Source organism: Serpula lacrymans (genome assembly GCF_000218685.1).
Source record: "Serpula lacrymans var. lacrymans S7.9 unplaced genomic scaffold SERLAscaffold_1, whole genome shotgun sequence".
NCBI classification, from domain to species: domain Eukaryota; kingdom Fungi; phylum Basidiomycota; class Agaricomycetes; order Boletales; family Serpulaceae; genus Serpula; species Serpula lacrymans.
Window position 1 is genome coordinate 250,357 of NW_006763290.1, and position 20,940 is coordinate 271,296.

Consider the following 20,940-nt stretch of genomic DNA (forward strand, 5'->3'; position numbering starts at 1 on the left):
GCGCAGTCATATTTTGTACTAGCAATTGTACTATATGCAACAGTAAATAGGAGAGTGACTACAAATACTATCAAGCAGCTTGTGCAATGATAGTATCCTCTAGAACTTCAAAATCAATACCAAAATCCTCGTCCTTCATCTGGTCTTCATCAATCCCTAGATAATGGAGATTGGCCAGATTTCTGTTATAGTAAAATTAGTGACGGTGGTAGCAGCCAAAATACTGGTACTTACAGAATATCCTGGTACAGACCATCTCTCATTTGCTTCATCCACACAGGGCTTTTCTTCTGAAGCACCGAAGCTTTTTGAAATAGTACTCCCACCTTTAAATAAAATAAAAACCAAGTTTGACATAAATAAATGATATTGTACCTGGTTTTGAAAACACTCTCTGAGAATTCTTGGGTAGCTTTATTACCATTTGCGTATCCCCTGAGGGAACATTCAATCTGAAAAGAAAATAGAATAAATATATAATACAGACCACAGATTGAGGACATACAGCTGCTGTGGTAATTGCAAGTAGAGCTAAAGGAATGTCTTTGAAATTTTCAGGATAGCGTACTCCCTCACCCTTATGCCCATACCATTGATTATGAATCAAGTCCTTGAAAATCTGATGACAAAATGGCTTTTGCTTGTTGAATGTCCTGGCCTTGAAGAAATAGTTCAATTTAGCGTAAATATGGGAGAATGATAGCTCACTTTGATATCAAGATCACCATCAGCAAATGCACCAGTTTCTAAAAGCCACATTACAGCCTGCTTGATTTGAACTGGGGCCATATCACCGGGAATTTGATAAGCACCATTGATTATGATGCGTGCTTTGGCAACAATTTCTCCTCGGACCTGGGCAACAGCAGACCAAACCTAGCAACAAGATACTTGATTAGTATAACATTATTGGAGTGGAAATACATACATAGTCAATCAATATGGTTTTCATTTCTTCATTACTTTGAACCTCTAAAAGCTTGGTTTGTAATTCTCTGCAACCTTGGGAGGCATCAATAAGTCTGTTCCAAGTAAACTTGTAGCGTGATGTTGGGGGAGGAAAACCCTCTTGAGTTGCAATATATAATCTCATTGTAGCATGCCCAGCTGTAGCAAGGTCCACAAGAGAACTAGGAAACATATCCAGGGTGATTCTACGTCTTTTGCCAATTTTTGATAGTAAAGAGACAGCCATAGGTGTTGAGATAGAAGTAGAAGTTGAAGACATCCTGGATGAAGGTGTGGAAGATTTTCTGGAAAAACTAGAAGAAGAGGAGTACACCAATGATTTAGCCTTTTCCTGCCCAACAATGGGTCTGAAATTGGGCTAATATAAGCTGTTAGCTCTATGGATGTAAGAGATACTAATTTAAAGACGTACTTGCTCATCCAGAATTGGTCCATCTTTTCCCCCATCATCAAAATCTTGGGTAACAATTTAACATTAGTTTAGAAATAATGATTGCTTACTTTCAGCTCTAGCTTCCTCATCCTTGTAATACTCTTTATCCCCTGTAGGTGCTTTCTGAGTTAGGATCCCTTGAAAATCATCCTCATCGGAATCATGGTCTGAGTCCATGGCTTGTCTTTTTCTAGCAGGGTTTAGTGGTGTGACTGGGTCATCATTATAGTCATAAATATCCTCTTCTTCCATTACAACAGCTGCCCTTTTTTTTGTCTCTGAGAGGGGAGATCAATATACTTTTACCAAACCAGAATATATATGTTACCTTGACGTTTGGCTTCCAATGCCTCTTTTTGAGCTGCTTGGGTAGATTGCACACCAGAATTCATAGCATCCAAAATATGCTGATACTCCTCAGTACTCAGAGTAACTGTATCATTTTTAGCCTTGGAGCCAGGAGCTTTAGATTTACCCTTGGAATTTCTTTTGCCTGCCATTGAAAAATTAGACTGTGAGAAATAAGTGAAAAGAGAATGGAGCGCAAATGAGAAGTGGCTATTTTTCTGCAGAGTTTAGGGCAAGCCTTCTAGGCCAATTACAATTATACCTGACAAGTGCCACTGAGATTTGGCTGAAAAATAATGTGTACAGTAAAGCAATATATCAAATAATGTACTTATAAAAAGGTCCTCATGGCTTCATTTTCCATCCAGCTATTTCTATCAGCAGCCCAAGAAACAAATTCATGGTCAGTATGGAGCACTATGAATGCACGTTTACCTTCATAATGAAGGTTGAGATGAGTGATATCAGATGACCTGAAAATTGCAAAGTCCCCATGGTTCAGCTCAATAACAAGGCCTGTCTCAACCATGGCAAGAGCAGCCCCCTTAAATGTTCCAATGGGGAGAACAAGACAAAGCTCCTGATCCTTGCTATCATGGTGAGCCTTTGCTTGTACGTTGATGTTGATGACAATTGACAGGAAGGGGGCAGCTGGGGAGCAATGGTTTCCTGGTAAGATAGATGCAACTTGCTCGAGCATCTGACACTCTTCAGGCAGGTGGGTTTGCATCTGATACAATGATGAGGTAGCTGTGAATAAAGAGGGAGTACCACTTACAATACAATATATCCAGTTAAACAGTTCTTCAAAGACAACTTTGAGGGACTGAAATAATTCCTGGTTATTATTGATGTCCTTGGATATATAGGGGATTATCTGGCTGTGATTGGTACATTTGCAGCTCACTTTGTCAAGCATAGACGGTGGCACATCAGATGGGGCTTTGCGACCCTGTAAAGGGTCAGCATTAAGTGGACATATGGTAAGGAATTAATTTACCTTGGTACAGTGACGGTTGTACCATGACAAGTGAAGTGCTTTAAATGTAGAGTCAGCATCTACTCAAGTGTTCTTCTCTGCCAATAGGTCAGGTTTCCCAAAAACAGATAGTAGGTTACCTGTGAGAGAATTACAAATTTTTGCTGGAAGATTGGTACATATGAATGCCATGAGTGTCTCATCAGAATTCCGTATATCCACCAAGGAACTTCAGATAAGTGAGTGAGCAATCGGTGATTAGAAAGTTACGGAAAACTTACTTGGGAATAGCATCTATAGGGATACAAATGTAGGTGTCATCTGATACCTTCATTCCTTCCTTGTAGTGCACATTGAGCTGGCAACGCAAATAAACAATTAGAGGGCAATGGTGTAGAAAACTGATTACATACCTGTGATTGCAAATCTTTTATGTTTCTAACTCGGGCACCCTTCTCTGCACGTTCACATTTGTGCTCTGTCCATACATTATTAGCTTGATGATCACGCTTAGCTTGAAAACACTTATTTTGAGGCAGAATTTGTGTTAGTTTTGGTGATTCTGCACCTTTGTGCTACCTATATATTTTCATTCCTTTCTCTATCTATTCTTCTATCATTCACTATTGATTGTGCTCTCTATTATTTTGCCTTTGTGGCTGCTTTGTTTACCTTTGTTTACAAAACATCGGACAGTACTGCAGAGTCCAATGCTTCCTATTCTCTAGTTACTCACATTGGACTCTAGGTACTGTATACCTGTTATACTCTCTAATAATAAAGTTACTCACATTGGACTCTAGTTCCAGTCCCTGATTGCTCTCAGCAAGTGGCTAGACATGTTCTTAATAATTTGGTCATAAGTTATGCATATAATTGTTTTCTCCATCCCTATACCTTTCAGTTGGATAGTGGGGCGGGTCTGGGTCATCTTCAGCATCCAAAAAGTCTTGTGAGTCTGATAGAGGAGGGCTATATGGTCTGGGCAGGAAAGACAATATTGGTGCAAGCAGCTCATAGCCAAGCTGATGGAGGGGGATAGGAGGATTAGTGTTGACGTCAATGGTAATATTGTAACATGATGCCCAGTGTTGAATATTGCGATTGTGTAATGTAAAATTGCTGTGCCATGTAAGAAAAATGAAGGATTATAGTGATGAATGAGTGATGCTCACTTGAAGACAACCAAGTCAAAAAATCTATCAGAAGATGCAATATCAGTGCAATCAAACTCGCCAGAACCTTGGTGCTCTGAAAGTGTTGATGGGGAGAACATGGATGCCATACTAATTGGGAACAGATGACGCATGCAACTGATAGTTGGCATAATACAATTTATGATCAAATCACCCTCCATAGATCCTGAATGACAAGTTATTCAACCAATTTTTATTGTCACAAATTATACTTACCCGGGATAGGAGATTGTAGGAGGTTAGCCAAGTCCCAAGGCAAGGAGCCCTCCATTCCACCGATAGATACCCTAAGTCTAAGTCCTGCAACCAGGATCAGTATATAGACTGACCCCCCTCCAGCAATTGCAGCAAATTTACTGCCAATCAAATGCCAATCTTGAAAGGTTTGTTTGCTAGGTTTTCCTGGGCGCAACTTCTGTATTGTAGATAGCATTGAGAGACCATTGGGTACGCAATTTAATGCTAGAGAAGAGACCGTAAATCAGATGTTAGTGGAATAAGAATAACAAGGGCCCTCACCTCTGGCATTTTGTCACCAATTGCATGTAATTTATCATCAACAGAAAATTGACACAAATATCCTTGCCGCTGATACCTCTGCATCTCTGCACCACTGACCCCAAGCTCTTATCCACATATCCATTCCCCTCCATTGCCGATTTCACACTGTCAATCCAAACACTGGGGTTATGAACGTCTGGATCCCAGTGTGCAGATGCCAGAGTTGCAACAATGGCGTTAATATTGTCGCTAGAATTGAGCCAAGCAGTTGTTTGTCTTCTCCAGACACTTCCGCCATCTCTCTGTGATAGGGCAAATGCAACACCCCCCCTTGGACACGCCAATTGAGCTTGGGACTTGGCAGCATCATAAGATTCTCCCCCAGTTTTGCAGTGGTGACTCTGTTTTTTTTTCAAGCGATGGTGGCGCGTTGCTGATGCTGATACTGGTGCTGTAGCGTTCAAATTTGCTTTATCTATCTCATGTTGACCAGTAGCCATCTGAGTCCTTGGTACGCACTGGGAAGGCGGTGATCCCATATCAACCTGTGGAAGTGAGAAGTCAGAAATGGGACATTGTGAAGTGTAATAACCAAGAGTGACTTACTCTGGCGCACACAGAAACACACTATAAAGAAGATGATGGGGAGTGGTTACCCCTTAGGCTGCAGTGAGTTAGTTGGTATACAACAGGAGGACTCGCTGAGTCCTTCCCCATGTATTGCTCCTGTATATATACTAAAATACATGAGGTACTGTACAGTTGTAAATAAGGTTTAAAGTCTGATGTCTAGCATGTGACCGGTCACATGATGAGTCTAGACACTGGTCAGGTGTTGTGTCACATGACTGGTCGTCATGTGACTATGAAAAGTCGAAAATGTAAAGTAAAGTAAATGGTCACATGACTGGTCATGTGACTTGGAAAATGAAAAGTAAAGTACAAAAGTGAAGCGTAAATAGGTGCTGGTATGTCAATTGTAACAGTGAAGAGGTAGCAATGAGAGGTGATGGAAGCAAGAATATGGAAGAATGAGGTGTGGAAAGGGAGACATTGATAGGTGCATTGATTGTAGCAGGAAGAGAGTGGTTCCAGTTTGATGTCTGTGGTGAAGACTGCCAGCGCAGGAGCTCATCCCATAGATTTGTTGCATTCAAATTGTCCACACTGCTGGAATAGGTAGTATTCTGGCTTGCCGCCCAGGAAGAAAGTTTCTGTTGAGGGATAGGATTGTTGGTGTGTTCACCTTGACCAATAGATAGCACAGAACATGATGATGATCTATAAGTGACCAGTACAGATAAGTTTGAGCGGAAATTCACAAGGTTTGGTGGTAGGTTTGGGCTGTTGTTGAGCAGTTGAAGTAGAAGCTCCAAGTCATGGGTATGTATGTCAAGGATACGGACAATTTCATGGCTTTGGTAGTTGGCAGTTGGCAGTATGTCCCAGAAAGGAAAGTGCTCGAGTGCTTGAGCACTTTCCTTTCTGGGATATACTGCACGAGCACCAATTGCAAGCAGCAAATGCTGGTAAAGGTGCTCAATTTCATGGAACAATTCCCATATTGCAAGAAGACAACAAGAAGTTGCAGGATATGGGCAAGATACAGGATGTAAGTGAACATACTTCCCTGACGCATACAAAAAGCACATCCTAATGGCAAGACACACTTTTCCAGCAAAGTTTGATCCACCCTCCCAGATAGGCACTCTATATTTGAGAAAACACGTAGAAAGAAGTGCTAGCCTTTTACTAAGGAGGAGGATTGGGCTTTGGTTGACCAATATGACCTTTTTCCTGCTGCTTTTGCGCCCGACTTTGCTTTGCTTGTATAGTTAAACACCCAGAATCTAATCTAATCAAAATATTTCCTTTCTGGGACATACTGCCAAAAACTCTCCACTACTACATATGCGAAGTGCTTGTGCACTCAAGCATTTTCCTTTCTAGGATGTACTGCCAAAGCCAAAGCTCTATGAATATACTGCCAATTGTCCTCTCACAGACATGGGAAACGTCCGGGTTAATTTAAGCTCAATGCAGAACTCCCTCTGGAGATGGCAAAGGCAGAATAGTGAATATGCTGGTAGTAGATGAGTCTTCTTCCTTTTTTACTAGCTTTCACCCGCCTTTCTGAAACAGCTTCATCCCTGAGATGTCTACTACTGGATCAACATCTGTCATCACCTCATCCCTAAATGCTTCAGTAAGTCTCTTTTTTGATCACATTGAGTCTGGGTAGCTTATAAACTACTCCAATAGCCGCTGCTGCTCCGCTGCACCACGCCTTTCACACATCCAAAGGTAATGTGTACTTCACTTGACTTTGCTCCCCCATGCTGACTCCCTAGCCTTTGCCTTTTTGCTATTTAGTTCAGTGGGTTTGCTATCAAAGGCCTGATGCAAAATTTCATAGGTTTATAGACCCTCTTTTGAAGAAAGAGGCTGCGCCCCTTAAAGTGTACTGTGCACTGGAGGATTTCCTCCCAGTAATTTTCCCTTTATCTCACATTTTCACAGGTCAATATGGGACAAAAGCCATGCTATACAACATGCTGGTTTTGTTACATGATGCAGGTTATTACAGCACCAAGGATAAATCCTGGACAACAATGAGTAGCTGTCCAGACTTTACAAAACCTTGGAGTCCAGGTTTGGAGGATGAGTGTGCGGCATTCCTTAACAACATTGTACTGAAGGTCTACTCTGCATTACCCAGCACGGCAACTGCCTCCTTGAGATGGTGGACCGCTGCCAACTCAGTTTGTTCAGTGGAAGACGGCAGTGGCAGACAGCGTCCCGACCTAGTCTTGATGAGTGCTAGCTCTGACAACCCCACAAATCCCAAAGCTCTTCCACCAGCAAATTGGAGAAGTGTCCACGCACTGGCTGAGCTCAAGGACAGGGAGAAAAACTCAGTGCCCCTCCATGGGCAAATTTTTCAGCTGATGGGACATGCATCATTTCTCAGAGCTGCACAAGATCGCCGGCTCCATATCTTAGGCTTTGCTTTATGTGGAGCATCATTCACTCTCCTTTACATAGATCAAGGTGGTTCCATTGTAACATCTGAAATTGACGTCCATCAGCAGCCACTTTTATTCTTACACGTTGTCTTGGGTTTTGCTCACAGCACAGACATTTGCATGGGGTATGATGCCACGGCTAGCCCCATGCATATCAAGACATCAGTGCTCAGTGAACTCAAAGTGCATTGCATTCTCTTTATTACGGACAGTATTTATGGATGTGGTACGGTTGTCCGTCATGCCCAAGTCCCTGCCTTTGCCGGCTTTAATTCCCCTTAGTTTTCTGCCTTACTAGGCGTCAATATCATCGTCAAAGATACCTGGCATGATGTTCATCGACTTTTAACAGAGGGTGCAATCTTGCATTTACTTGAGGCCAAGGGTGTAAAAGGAGTACCTTGTTTGATTGGCGAGGAGAAGGTCCCAGTTTCGAAGCAGTGGAGAGAGGGAGTAGATGGCCACCCACTTCCACAGTACAACTGTACAAGCAACATACAAGACTCTATTGAAACCATTGAGATCAACGCCAAAGAGAGAAACATGGCTCTTGCAGATCCCTATCAGCCGTATCAGCTTCGTGCACATATACGTTCTACTACAACTCCAGCTGGCGCTCTTATAACAGACTTCAACTGTTTGGAGGAGCTTCTTGTTGTTACAATTGACCATATCACAAGTGCGTCAACATTTTGAATATTATAAATATACCTTGTTGCTAATGGGAAAACAAGGCCACAAGATGGCATATAGCTCTATCAACTATTTTTCCCCTGTGGGCAACACATTTCCAGTCAGGATCTTGTACCGAGATGGTTCTACAAGTAATTTGCTCATTGTTGACCAAAAAAACTCAGATTGGCCTCCCTTGCAGGTCAAAGCAGATTGTAGGCCTCCTCATGAGTGTATCCGTTGTGGATTGCTTGCAGATTGGGGGTTTGCGGCTGCAATACCAAAGATAAAGGAGGGGGAATTTTCTCAGTCAAATCTATCTCAGTTTGATAAAGAAGATGCCGTATTTGATGAGGGGCTATTTGAAGTTTCCTCTGAAGAGGAGGATCCTGCCCGCCATGATCGCAAGGCCAAGATGTTGGACACCATGCTGAAAAGGGTTGCACAGCAACAAAGCGTAATCCAGCAGGCCCAAGGTTCCTTTGCCAACACTTCAATACATGGCCATAATGTTCCAGGGTGGGAAATGGAGGTCGCTAGAGGTACTGCTCACGAGACCTTTGAGCTCTTGGTGGGCCAGGGGTGGGCTGTGGATAACGGAAACCATGTCCTTGAACGCACAGTAAGTTTTTTTTTTTGAAGCTACCGCCTGTACTAACTGATTCTTATCATTTGCTCAGGGTACAGAGCCCTTCATGGCTGTAGAAATACAGAATGCACAACCTGGAGAGCCCATTCAGCACGCAGCACATCATGATGTTGAGTCCTTCTACTACATTATTTTAGCTATGTGTGTTCTACTGGAGCAGCCCTACCAATTCAAGGACAAGGTGTTTATGGAGTGGGAGGTAATCAGGAAATGGCTCAATCCTGAATTCAACACCAAGTATACCCATGCAGATGCAGCGCATCACAAATTCACGACATTTGGCAAGGCTGATAACCTCTGTAGTTTCCTTGACGGACATATTTCAACCTACTTCAAATTTATGACCCCCTACTTTGAACGGTTGCGTAGCACAATTTTCGATTCTGCGATGTTCATCCCTGAGAGGTTCATCAAACTTGGCCCTGCCCCCTTCCTGGTGTTGACGCCCACCACCCACAACTCCATTTTGCAGATCTTTCATGAAGCTCTCAATGTTATACAAACTAGCAGGAAGAAATTGACACACCTGAGACAGCCATTGATAAGGCCAGAGGGATTTATACCGCACTTGGATCTCTGGCGCTCAAGTGATGATAGATTCAAATTCTATGCTCCGCTTGTGGTCACGCACATTGCAGGGACGAGTAGTGGGGGGAGCATACCTAGGTATTCTGCATCAGTCAAACCTTCCAAATCAACTTCATCAGATGTTATGGGGACAACTAGGGCACGTACTCGGGCACTTAATGCTCTTAGGAGAAAAGAAAGTGCTCTGGCTGCCTACAGATCTAGCCTCCCAGACTCTGCTTGTCACAAATGCCAACACTATGCTTCTTAAATTGCTTTTTATCTATGTTGAACTGTGTTCTTTATATGGGTGGTTGTTTTCTACTTTATATCTTCTATACTTTAACTAGCACATGAATGGACAACTTATGACCGTAACTGCTGCATTGCCCCAAATAGCAAGACCCATTACAGATTCATTTTATCAGTGACTCAGAGCACCATTATTATTCAGACTTCCATTTCTCCTATTATGTCCTTGCCTATATATCATCATCATACATTGGTTAACAGAGATGCTCCCTATATGTGTCCTGCTGAATGTGGAAGGTCATTTGCAATAGCTCATGCTGTTAACACACATCTTGGCTCTGCAAAAAAATGCCTGTGGTACCACAAAGGAAAGTTATGATCACTTGCTATCCCGCAGCAACAAGAAGATAATGGAGAAGAAGCTAGTGGATTAGACATGTTAATAGATGATGAGTATATGGAGGGGGCAATTGGCGAAGTACTACAGGAGTTGCAAGAGGATTTTTTTTCATTCATTCCAATCGCACATTCTAATATTAATGATGATGGGGAAAACACAGCAGGGTCATCCCTTCATCAGAACTCAATAGTCCTAAATGACAATGAGGATGAACGTATGGAGGTGGAACATCCCACAGCTGGCAAGCTCATAAGCATGGACGAGACTTTACATCAGAGGTGGAGAAGAGAATTCATTGCAGCAGGTGGGGATGGTGAAGACGTAGAAATGGGTGAAGCTTCAGACCCCAAGTTCTTCCCCTTTGCCTCGGAAATGGATTGGAGAGTAGCATGTTAGGCAATTCAAGATGGTATAGGGCACCAGTCTTTTAATTGGCTGTTAAGTATCCCAGGTGTCAGTGATTTCATGATTTTTACGAATCTTGCTTATACTATTGCCAGGTCAGGGAGAAGCTGGGGCTTTTGTACCATAATATACATGGATTACACAAAATTGTTGACTACAGCATACCGTCTAGGGCTGAATGGAAATCAACTATGATATCTTTTCCTGATACTCCAAACGAGACACACCTTATCCAGTATAGAGATGTACTTTCAGCCATCAGGGCTCTCCTTGGAAACCCTGCACATGCCAAACATATAGTCTATTGCCCAAAAAAGATTTTCACCAATGTGAGGAAAGAATCAAGGATTTATCATGAAATGTGGACGGGAAAATGGTGGCATGCTATTCAGGTGAGCATGGTTATGTATGTCCCACTTACAGTGACTTACAGAATCTTCGGAATAGGCTCGTCTACCATCTGGGGCAGCCTTGGCTCCTGTTATTATTGCAACGGACAAAACCCAGCTCACGCAATTCTCTAATTCTAAATCAGCCTACCCTGTCTATCTCACACTTGGAAACATACCCAGAGCTATACATTGTAAGCCAAGCCAACATACTTGCATACTTATAGGACATCTGTCCGTCAACAAAGCCATAGGATCTCAGCTTACTGCAAAGGAGAAGTCTTCAAGGGTTCAGCACCTTTTTCATGTGTTGATGCGGATTATACTAGAGCCTTTGAAGAGAGCTCGCATCAAAGGAATTAATGTCACTGGGGGGGATGGTGCTATAAGGAGAGTCCATCCTATCTTGGCTTGCTACGTTGCAGATTATCCAGAACAATGTTTTGTGACATATACAAAGTACGGCACATGTCCCAAACGCAAAAGACCTGCTTCTGAGCTCTCAGAATCTACTCCTGGAGAGCCACGTTGTCATGCACCAAAGTTGATTGGTAGCATGGACAGGTGTCAATAACGAAGTGAATATTCAAAAAGACTCGCCTTTGCGCCACACAGGCACAGTGCCACGTGGAATAGTAATTAATATTGCCTGTTTTGAACTTGTGGCTGATCGGCACCACCTCTATTAGGCAATCCAGTCACGCTCACCTTTGCTTTTCCATTCGGTACTTTCCGCATTTCGGCATTTTGGCAAATTTTTGCGTCGCCACTGGCTACACATTGCATTGTGCCCTCGCTTTTGTCGTTTCCCTTACTCCCCTTCCTTTGCCTAGCCCCACCATGGGCCCCTTCCTCTCCTTTTTATTCTCACCTGACGGTCATTTCTGGATCCCCATTCTAATCCACTTTTTTGTCACCTCCACCCTCCTCCTCCTCATCTTATTTGCACCCCCACCATTTCTGATGTCACCACTTCCTATCCGCTTCCGTTGCCAATCCGTCAACTACCACGTGCCACTGCTGATATCAGCAAAGCCCCGGCGGCCGGTTCAAATAGGGCAACAGGTCCATCTTCATGACGTCGATCTGCCATCATATACTATCAAAACATCGGTTGCTCGTCTTGCCTGGTTGGAGCGTGGGTGGGTAGTTTTTGAGCTGGAAAAGGTTCATCCCCTTGCGTTGCCCATGTTCATTGCCGTCCCATTCACTTGGGTACACTTATCTTTTGTCCATCGTCTTCGCTACAGCTACACCTACCACACCCTGCCTGGGACTCACTTGTTCCAAATTGGAACTACTCCCCTCCCTCCCTCGCTTGACCAGGTGGTCCAGTACAACCAGTCCATTGGTAAAGCCATGGAACTGTCAGATTTGGACTAGGTGGTGGACTGGTGGCTCCAGTTTCTTTTTTTCAGCAGAACATTCATTTATAGTGCGATTATTTTGATTTTTAAATTATTTTATGGACACATATTTTTTTAGAATGCCTGACTGACAATAAAGGAACTGTGTTGATACTGATATTGTTTTTTTCTTTATACTCTTTTTACTGCATCTTCTTATGACATCACAATTTTCTTGCTCTTTTTCTCTTATTGGACTTTATTTTTATGACTGTACAAACCTGTACCATTACTTACATAGCATTCATTGTTCTATCTCTTTCTTTCCCTTATTTTGACGATCTTATCCTGTACCAACTACACAGGATTCGCCAGTGTACATTCCTTCCTTCATGTTCTTTCTCATTCTTTTTGCGCAGCTATACTGTGCATAGCCTACCTTTCTTTTCACTATATAAACCCCTGTATTTTACCTTGTCAAAACAACAAAACAAAGCACTCAATTCCAGACTTCTTCTCCAATCTTAAGTCCACTTCTTACTGCTACTTGTGATCCAGTGTGGTCACAACACTTCCCACTGCTACCACTGTTAACTGCTGTCATCGTCACTTCCCACTTTTGAAGTCATTGTCATCCCTTTCGATCAGAGTCCTTCTGAGCACTACAGTTTGTGCGTCAGGAGCCTGCTATCACTGGGAACCTCGTCACCTCGTCATCCTCGTCGTTCTCAAACCTACCCTGTGCTACAATTAGCAAGGTAGTGCTCATCTATACTCGTCACTAAGCCCCTATCTTCTATAAATTCAACTATCCCTCCTCCTCAAAACCCACACCCATACATCTCTGGGTTTTACTTTGAAGGATCTTCATACATACCACCCCACGAACAACCAGAGCACCCACTGTTCTAGGAGGCAAAGCCCATAAACAAGTTTTGTGGAATCTGGGAGGATTGTTTGTTAGTTTGTTTTTGTGTGTGGTTTTCTAACAACAGTTCTCATCATCGACAATGTACACAAACCTGGACTGAGGAAGTTATTTATGATGCTAAAGTCAATGCAAACTCCTTCAATCAATTTCAGGAGAGGTGCAAGGAAAAACAGGTCTCTGGTGGTGTTTACGAGCCATTCTGGCTTAAATTCCCTCATTGCAACATTTCATTTATCTGTTTCCCCCGACATTTTCCATCAACTATACCAAGGCGTCTTTAAGCATATGGTGAACTGGTGCAAGGACCTTATGGATCCCAAGGAGCTTGACCAGTGCATTTCCTCCCTTCCTGCTTGTTATGGTGTTTGTCATTTCAAAAATGGAATCTCTGCATTAGGCCAGATTGGAGGAAAAAAGAGAAAGGATATGGCCTGTATATTGCTAGGATGTTTGATTGGAAAAATCCCCAGGAGCGCAATACTTGCATACCAATCCCTCTTGGACTTCATCCAGATAGCACAGTATCCCACTCATGACAACACCACTCTGGGCTACCTTTCAGATGCTTTGGACACTTTCCACAAACACAAAGATATATTGGTACAACTCAACATAAGAGAACACCTGAACATCCCTAAATTCCACTCTCTCCTCCACTACTGCCAGTTCATCACATGGTTTGGAACCACCAACAATTACAACACGGAGATGTTCGAGCGCTTCCATATCGACTTTGCAAAAGAAGGTTGGAGGGCTTCTAATAAAAGAAATGAAGCACCACAAATGGTGACATGGCTTCTGTGTTGTAAAAAGGTGGTCGCTTTCCAAAGCTACCTGAAAATAACCATGGATAATGAAGAAGACAAATTCCCTCACTCCAAATTCCAAGACCAAAGACATGTTGTCGCCAAGTATCCTAATAAATGTCAGCAAAGCATTTTGGACGTCATGGAGAAGCATTAGTGTCCTGGATTTGAATCAGCACTCAAAGTCTTCCTTAACAGTAAACTAACTCACCCAAATACACGTGGTGAAACCAGATTACTACCCCTTCCATTTCAAAACCTCGATATCTTCCATGGCTTCAAATTCTGTTTAGATAGTCTAGGCAATGATGTTGACCTGGAGAATGACCAGGTAGATTCTGTCAAAGCCAGGCCAAGTGGAAAAAACAATCCATTGTTGCAGTTTGACACAGTGGTTGTGATGAAATCTCCTAATTGTGAGGCTACAGGAATGAAAGGTAATATTTCTCTTACCCTATGACCACAAGCATGTCTAATACTAATAACTGTATTCAAGGAACAAGAATTGGGAGATTGAGAGTAATATTTAAACTACCTGAAACACTATACGGTTTCCACCCATCCCCCAATAATTGGCCAAAACATCATTTGGCATATGCAGAGTGGTATAGCAACCTCAAATCCACAGCTGAAAAGGACCACTTAATGTACACTGTTAACAAGGTATCTCTAAACACTGAAGGTTTTCCTCCAGGACAAATCATATCTTTATCCAGTATTAGACAGGTTTGTCAACTTATCCCTGCTTTTGGTGGTTTGCACGATACATGTCCTCATCATTGGACTCATAGTAATGTTCTGGATGTTTGTCACAAATTTTATCTTTAGTAGCAAATATGCATATTAAACATTATGGTAGTCATATATAGCATTTTAAATTTTGCATCTATAATACTATGATTGCTTTTGTTGCTCCTGTTGCTCTTATTGCTTGTATAACACTATGGTCACTATGATCATACTATAGTTGCTCTTAAAGTACTATAGGGACTTTGATCGTACTATAGTTGCTTTTATAGTGCTATAAGTGCTATAGGTGCTATAATAGGCTTTATTTGCACATATGTACAAACCCCTCTGCTATATAGCAAAAGGCTTTTTCCTGATGTGTGACATCCGCTCCGTTTAGACTTAAAAGTGCGGACTCTGCAAACTGACCTGCGGACCTGCGGACTTATTTGCCAACCTGCGGACCTACTCCATTGTAGTCTTCAACACTTTCTTCTGAATCCCTTGGTTGATCCCTGCGGGTTGAACAACGCATAGGTGTTTGGACGTAAGGACTATACTCAGTTCTCTCCCAGACACCTTTAGCAACTTACAGCATGGCCCCGGCAGAACAAACACTAGGGTGCTTAATTCTGGTAAAAATAAAAATAAAAACATAGAAAAGCTTAAAGTAGAAAAACATGTTTCTTTTGATAATTCTTCTTCTTCTTCGGAGCCACTTCCCACTAAAATCCCAAAGTGTGTGTTGATGCGCACATATTTATTCCAAAAGGAGATCTGTTTAGATGTTGGTGTGGAAAACCTTGCCCGGGGCATAGTACACCCAACTAGCGCACTACTTGATTCAGACGCTAATCATATCTTCATAGATCAGGTCTGGGCGGAGCAAATTGGACTCCCACTTGTAAAATTAGATGTATCTATTCCCACTTGTAAAATTAGATGTATCTATTCCCATCTATAACGTTGATGGTATGCTTAACGTGGGTGGCTGCATTACACACAAATGTGCTTTTGTTGTCGAATACCAAGGACACAGAGAACAAGTCACCGCCGAAGCTACCCAACTAGGGAAGATTAATTTAATCTTAGGCTGGACTTGGCTATTTAAACACAATCCTGAGATTGACTGGCAGACGGGGGTTGTCACATTGTCACGTTGTCCTCAGGAGTGTAAAAACTTGGGTAAGCCGAGTCACGTCCATCAAACTAAGTGTCTTGAAAAGATAAACACTGTGTTACAATTGACGTACCAGTACCTACTTACACTTCACTTTTTTTCATACTTTTACTTTTATTTTTCCAAGTCACATGACCAGTCATGTGACCATTTACTTTACTTTACATTTTCGGACTTTTCATAGTCACCTGACCAGTGTCTAGGCTCACCATGTGATCAGTCACATGCTAGACATCGGACTTTAAACTTTATTTACAACTGTACAATACCTCATGTATTTTAGTATATATAGGAGCAATACATGGGGAAGGACTCAGCGAGTCCTCCTGTTGTCTAGCACAACTAAATCACTGCAGCCTAAGGGGTAACCACTCCCCATCATCTTCTTTATAGTGTGTTCCTGTGTGCAACGGAGTAAATAACTCTTGGTTGTTACACACTGGTCACGTTTATGAGGATCTTTAGAAAAGATTGACAATGACAATGATGAGGTAAAACTCGAGGAAGAGATTAAGAGGCTGGTACCTCCCAAGTACCATGACTTCTGGAAATCCTTTTCAAAACATAAGTCAGAGCGCTTCCCTGAGGCTAAGCCTTGGGACCATGCTATAGATTTGAAAGACACCTTCAAACCGAGAAAAGGACACATGATTCCTCTCTCTGCCCCAGAAAGAGATGAGGTCTCAAGTTTCATAGATGAACAGCTTAGGAAGGGTTACATTAGACCTTCCAAAAGTCCTATGATGTCCCCGGTGTTCTTCATTCCTAAAAACGATGGTAAAAAGCATATGATTATGGAATATTGTTACTTGAATGAGTACACGGTTAAGAACACATATCCGCTGCCTTTGATCAGTCAGCTAGTAGACAAATTGGCTGATGCCAAGATCTTGACAAAGATGGATCTCAGATGGGGGTACAGTAATGTACGCATCAAAGAAGAAGATGCTTGGAAGGCCGCGCTCATGTGCCACCGAGGATCCTTTGAGCCCCTTGTCATGTTCTTTGGGTTGACCAATTCACCGGCAACCTTCCAGAGCATGATGAACAAGATCTTTGCGGATATGGAAAACTGTGTCGTCATTTACATTGACAATTTATTCATATTTACAAAGTCGGACAATGAGGCTGAGCATGACAGGATTGTGCAAGAAGTCCTTCGACGCTTACAGGAACAGGACCTATTCATCAAACCCAAAAAATGTAATTTTAAAGTGAAGGAAGTAGACCTCCCCGGTATGATAATAGGCCAGAATGGAATCAGGATGGACCCTGAGAAAGTTCAGGCTATATTGGAATGGCCAGAACCTACTCGCGTCAAAGGAGTTAGGGCCTTCCTTGGCCTGGGTAATTTCTACCAAAGGTTTATTGAAAACTTTGCAAAATCACGAGACCGTTGAACAATCTCACTAAAAAGGATATTGTTTGGCATTGGGGCACCAAGGAACAAGAAGCTTTTGATAAGCTTAAACAGGCATTTACAACAGCGCCCATATTAGCATTTCCAGAATTAGACAAAGAGTTCCAGCTAGAAACTGACTCTTCTGATTTTGCTACTGGGGCTGCTCCATCAATGAAATGCCCTGACAATCTTTGGAGGCCTTGTGCCTATTTATTGCATAGTTTATCACCTGTGGAGCACAACTATCAGATCTATGATAAAGAGATGCTGGCCATCATTAGAGCTTTAGAGCACTGACGGCACTACTTAGAAGGTGCTAGGCACCAATTTGAAATTTGGACTGATCATAAGAATCTTGAGTATTTTATGATGGCCCAAGACTTGAACCAGAGACAGGCCGCTATGCGGTATACTTGTCTAGGTTTAATTATAAATTAATTCATAAGCCTGGAACTTCGATGGGGAAAGCAGACACTTTGTCCAGAAGAGAGGATCATGCCAACAGAATAGAAGATGACAACAAAGGCCTCACCCTGATAAACCAATCAAGGGTTGCCAATGTTAGAATCAGGCAAGATTCTGATCTCCTGGAAGTCTTCAGGAAAGACATCTCAGGCTCCTCAGAAAAGAAGGCACGCCTTGACGGCAATAAGAACTCTTTATGGGAAGAGCCCTTAAGAAAGACATCTCCTCAGAAAAGAAGGCACGCCTTGATGGCAATGAAAATTATTTATGGGAAGATGGGCTCTTCCATTTTAAAGACAAAATCTATGTGCCTGAGTCCGCAAGAATCAAAGCAATAGATAGATATCATGACACTCCAATGGCTGGGCACCCTGGGTGGCAATAAACAATGGAGTTGATCTCCAGAAACTACATGTGGTCTGGCATGGTCAAAGTTGTACAAGAATATGTAAAATCCTGTCTGAGATGTGCCATGGCAAAGAATTCACATCAACCGCCGGCCGGTAAACTTATGCCAAATCCGATACCAGCTGGCCCTTGGCAGGATATATTGGTTGATTTCATGATGGATCTACCCGAATCAAAGGGGTATGATTCAGTAATGGTGGTAGTAGATCGCTTCTCCAAAGAAGTGGTGTTTATCCCCACCAACAAAACCATTGCCGCCGCTGGTATGGCAGATCTATTTAAAGATTTTGTATGGTCTATCCATGGATTGTCGGAAACAGTTATCTCTGATAGGGGACCGCAATTTGCTAGCAAACTTACAAAAAAGTTATGGCGGATGCTGGGCATCAAACCTAAATTATCAACGGTGTTCCATCCGCAGACCAATGGACAAACGGAGAGACTCAACTAGGAGTTGAAACAATATCTCCGGATATTCATTAATGACAGACAAACAGATTGGGCCAAGTGGCTAAAGATAGCCCAGTTCTCATATAATATTAAACAGCCGTCGGCTACAGGGAAAGCACCATTTGAGGTTACAAGATTGTACCTTCCCAGAATGGGTGTAGAACCTGGTAAAAGCAAGAATAAGACTGCTGAGAATATGGTAAAAGACATGAAGTCTGTCTTGGATGAAACGCACAAGGCACTATTCAAAACTGCAGAGCAGATGAAAGACAGGGCAGAGCGTAGATGCGCTAAGGCCCCTGACTACAAGGTTGATGACCTGGTCTGGTTAGACACCGACCACTTAAAATTGAAAGATCAGTCTAGAAAACTGACCAAAAAGTGGATTGGCCCTTACCGGATTAAGGAAGTCAAACCCAATGCAGTGGAGCTGGAACTCCCAAAACAAATAAGGGTAGTACCCACGGTCAATATTAGCCGTGTGAAACCCTACAAAGGGCCGCTGCCAGGACAGCGTGTAGATTGGCCCAGACTGGTTGTAGTCACCCAGGAAGGTGAAGAAGAATTTGAAGTCAAACAAGTGATAGATGCACGCTTGAAGCGTGGAAAGTTAGAGTTCCTAGTCATATGGAAGGGCTATGGAGACGAGGACAGAACGTGGGAACCAGGAGCCCATCTCCATCTGGACAATTCCTGCGACGCTGTTCGCAAATTTTGTTCTAAGAATCCCTCGGCTCCTAGGAAGCTTAGAGGCATGGATTCAAACCTTTTTAATTCCCTTATTCAACCTATGCCCAAAAATTTAACTACTACCTCCGGTATTTGGTTGAGCCTGGAAGTCGAGCCTTAGGAGGGGGGTAGTGTTACAATACACAATTTTTGGACCTTTAATTTTCATTCTCCTCTTTAACCTTTTACTGTAGTTCTCACACTCCGTGCCATGCGGCACTTTTCCTTTTGTTCAAACTTCACTTTCTCGCGCTGCACTGCCTTTCTTTTTATATTAGATACAAGTCTCTCACGCAGTGGAGCTGGTCACACGGGCTGCACCCTCTGACATCATCAGCCACTGCTTTCATCAAATGTATAGTACACATGTACAAACAAACCTGTAGTAGTATATATACCCCAATAGATTAAGGAGACTCCTCAGCCAGCCCTCCTGTTGTATCCTCACAACTAACTTGTTGAAACCTAAAGGGTAACCACACCCTCATCATCCTCTCTATAGTGTGTTCTAGTTGTGCGCCAAAGTAACAAACTCTTGGTTGTTACACCTGAGGGACCTTCGAGAATTCAGATGTACAGCCTACATCAAAATCCTAAATGCGGGAAAACTTGAATCCCATGCTAAGATTGGAAAATGGGTAGGATATGACTCAGAATCAAAGGGGTACCGCATATATTGGCCAGACAAATGCACCATTTCCATCAAACACGATGTCATTTTCAATCCAAACAAGTGGCTTGAACTGCTGCCTCAAAACAACCCACTCCTGCTTGATGTGGTTGAAGAAACAGACCAAAACAACCTGCAAACAAATTCATTAGCAAGGGAGCAACGCAAGGATGATGCACCTGTATTTTTGGCACAAGTGCCAGCCCAAGACAAACCGGCGGTCCTCAAACCAGCGCTAAACCCACCTAACGAGCCTCATCCAGTCAAACAAGGACCCAACCACCCCATTTTAGAGGCCCAGGAGTGTCCGCGCCGTGGTCAGCCAAAACCACCTAGTTTCTATCAAAACCTACACAAAAACGGGCGCACAAACCTTGCATGGACATCAGATACAAAGGAAAGTGAGGCAGCGACTCACCAGTACGCTATAGCAGCGGCTGACGCTGCTGCCGAGTCGTCCAAAAACAACTTGCCCTCTATTACCAAGGCGCTAAAAGGGCGCTACAGAACGGAGTGGTTAGCAGCCATAGAAGAAGAGATAAAACAGATAGAAAAATTGCATACCTGGGACCTGGTGGAGCCACCAGTGAACGCCAACATCATTTGCTCGCACTACGTGACACAAATCAAGCGAGGACCGAATGGAAACATCCTAAAATTTAAAGTGAGATTGGTTGCAAATGGTATCACCCAAACATATGGGACAGAAAACACTGAAACATAGGCCGTCTCACAATTGACGACAAATTGTCTTGTACTCGCTCATGCAGCCGCTCTCAACTGGAGAATCCATCAGATTGACATCAAGTCAGCCTATCTCAATGCAGAAGTGACTGAGGATATATATATGCAGCCACCAACAGAATATCTGAAAGCAAACCAAAGAGGCTTGGTCTGCAAGTTAAAGAAAGGTCTATATGGATTAAAACAGTCTGGAAAGCAATGGTATGAAAAGCTTACCACAACTTTCAAAAGACTTGACTTCAAAAAATCTGAATACGACCATGCACTATTCATCAAATATAGCAACGGTGGAGG

The 20,940-nt window shown here is 42.7% G+C and overlaps 2 protein-coding genes across 2 annotated transcripts; one reads left to right on the forward strand and one right to left on the reverse strand.

Moving 5' to 3' along the window:
- Positions 1-70: 70 nt before the first annotated feature.
- SERLADRAFT_404464 (uncharacterized protein) lies at positions 71-4,926 on the reverse strand (the record flags this gene model as incomplete). The annotated part of the gene is made up of 23 exons (XM_007311993.1): positions 71-182; positions 235-326; positions 422-452; positions 506-531; positions 569-658; positions 709-876; positions 929-1,022; positions 1,159-1,253; positions 1,382-1,425; positions 1,731-1,895; positions 2,013-2,036; positions 2,186-2,480; positions 2,529-2,627; positions 2,658-2,702; positions 2,751-2,788; positions 2,870-2,958; positions 3,011-3,087; positions 3,143-3,207; positions 3,627-3,710; positions 3,905-3,928; positions 4,080-4,091; positions 4,142-4,281; positions 4,445-4,926. The coding sequence occupies 23 exons, from the start codon at positions 4,924-4,926 to the stop codon at positions 71-73; spliced, it is 2,391 nt and encodes a 796-aa protein (XP_007312055.1).
- Positions 4,927-5,805: 879 nt separating this feature from the next.
- SERLADRAFT_404465 (uncharacterized protein) lies at positions 5,806-10,388 on the forward strand (the record flags this gene model as incomplete). The annotated part of the gene is made up of 12 exons (XM_007311994.1): positions 5,806-5,813; positions 5,852-6,038; positions 6,432-6,448; positions 6,569-6,632; positions 6,689-6,730; positions 6,800-6,842; positions 6,947-7,477; positions 7,751-8,131; positions 8,187-8,276; positions 8,382-8,746; positions 8,805-9,266; positions 9,990-10,388. 12 exons carry the CDS (start codon positions 5,806-5,808, stop codon positions 10,386-10,388), a joined length of 2,589 nt encoding a protein of 862 aa, XP_007312056.1.
- Positions 10,389-20,940: the final 10,552 nt, after the last annotated feature.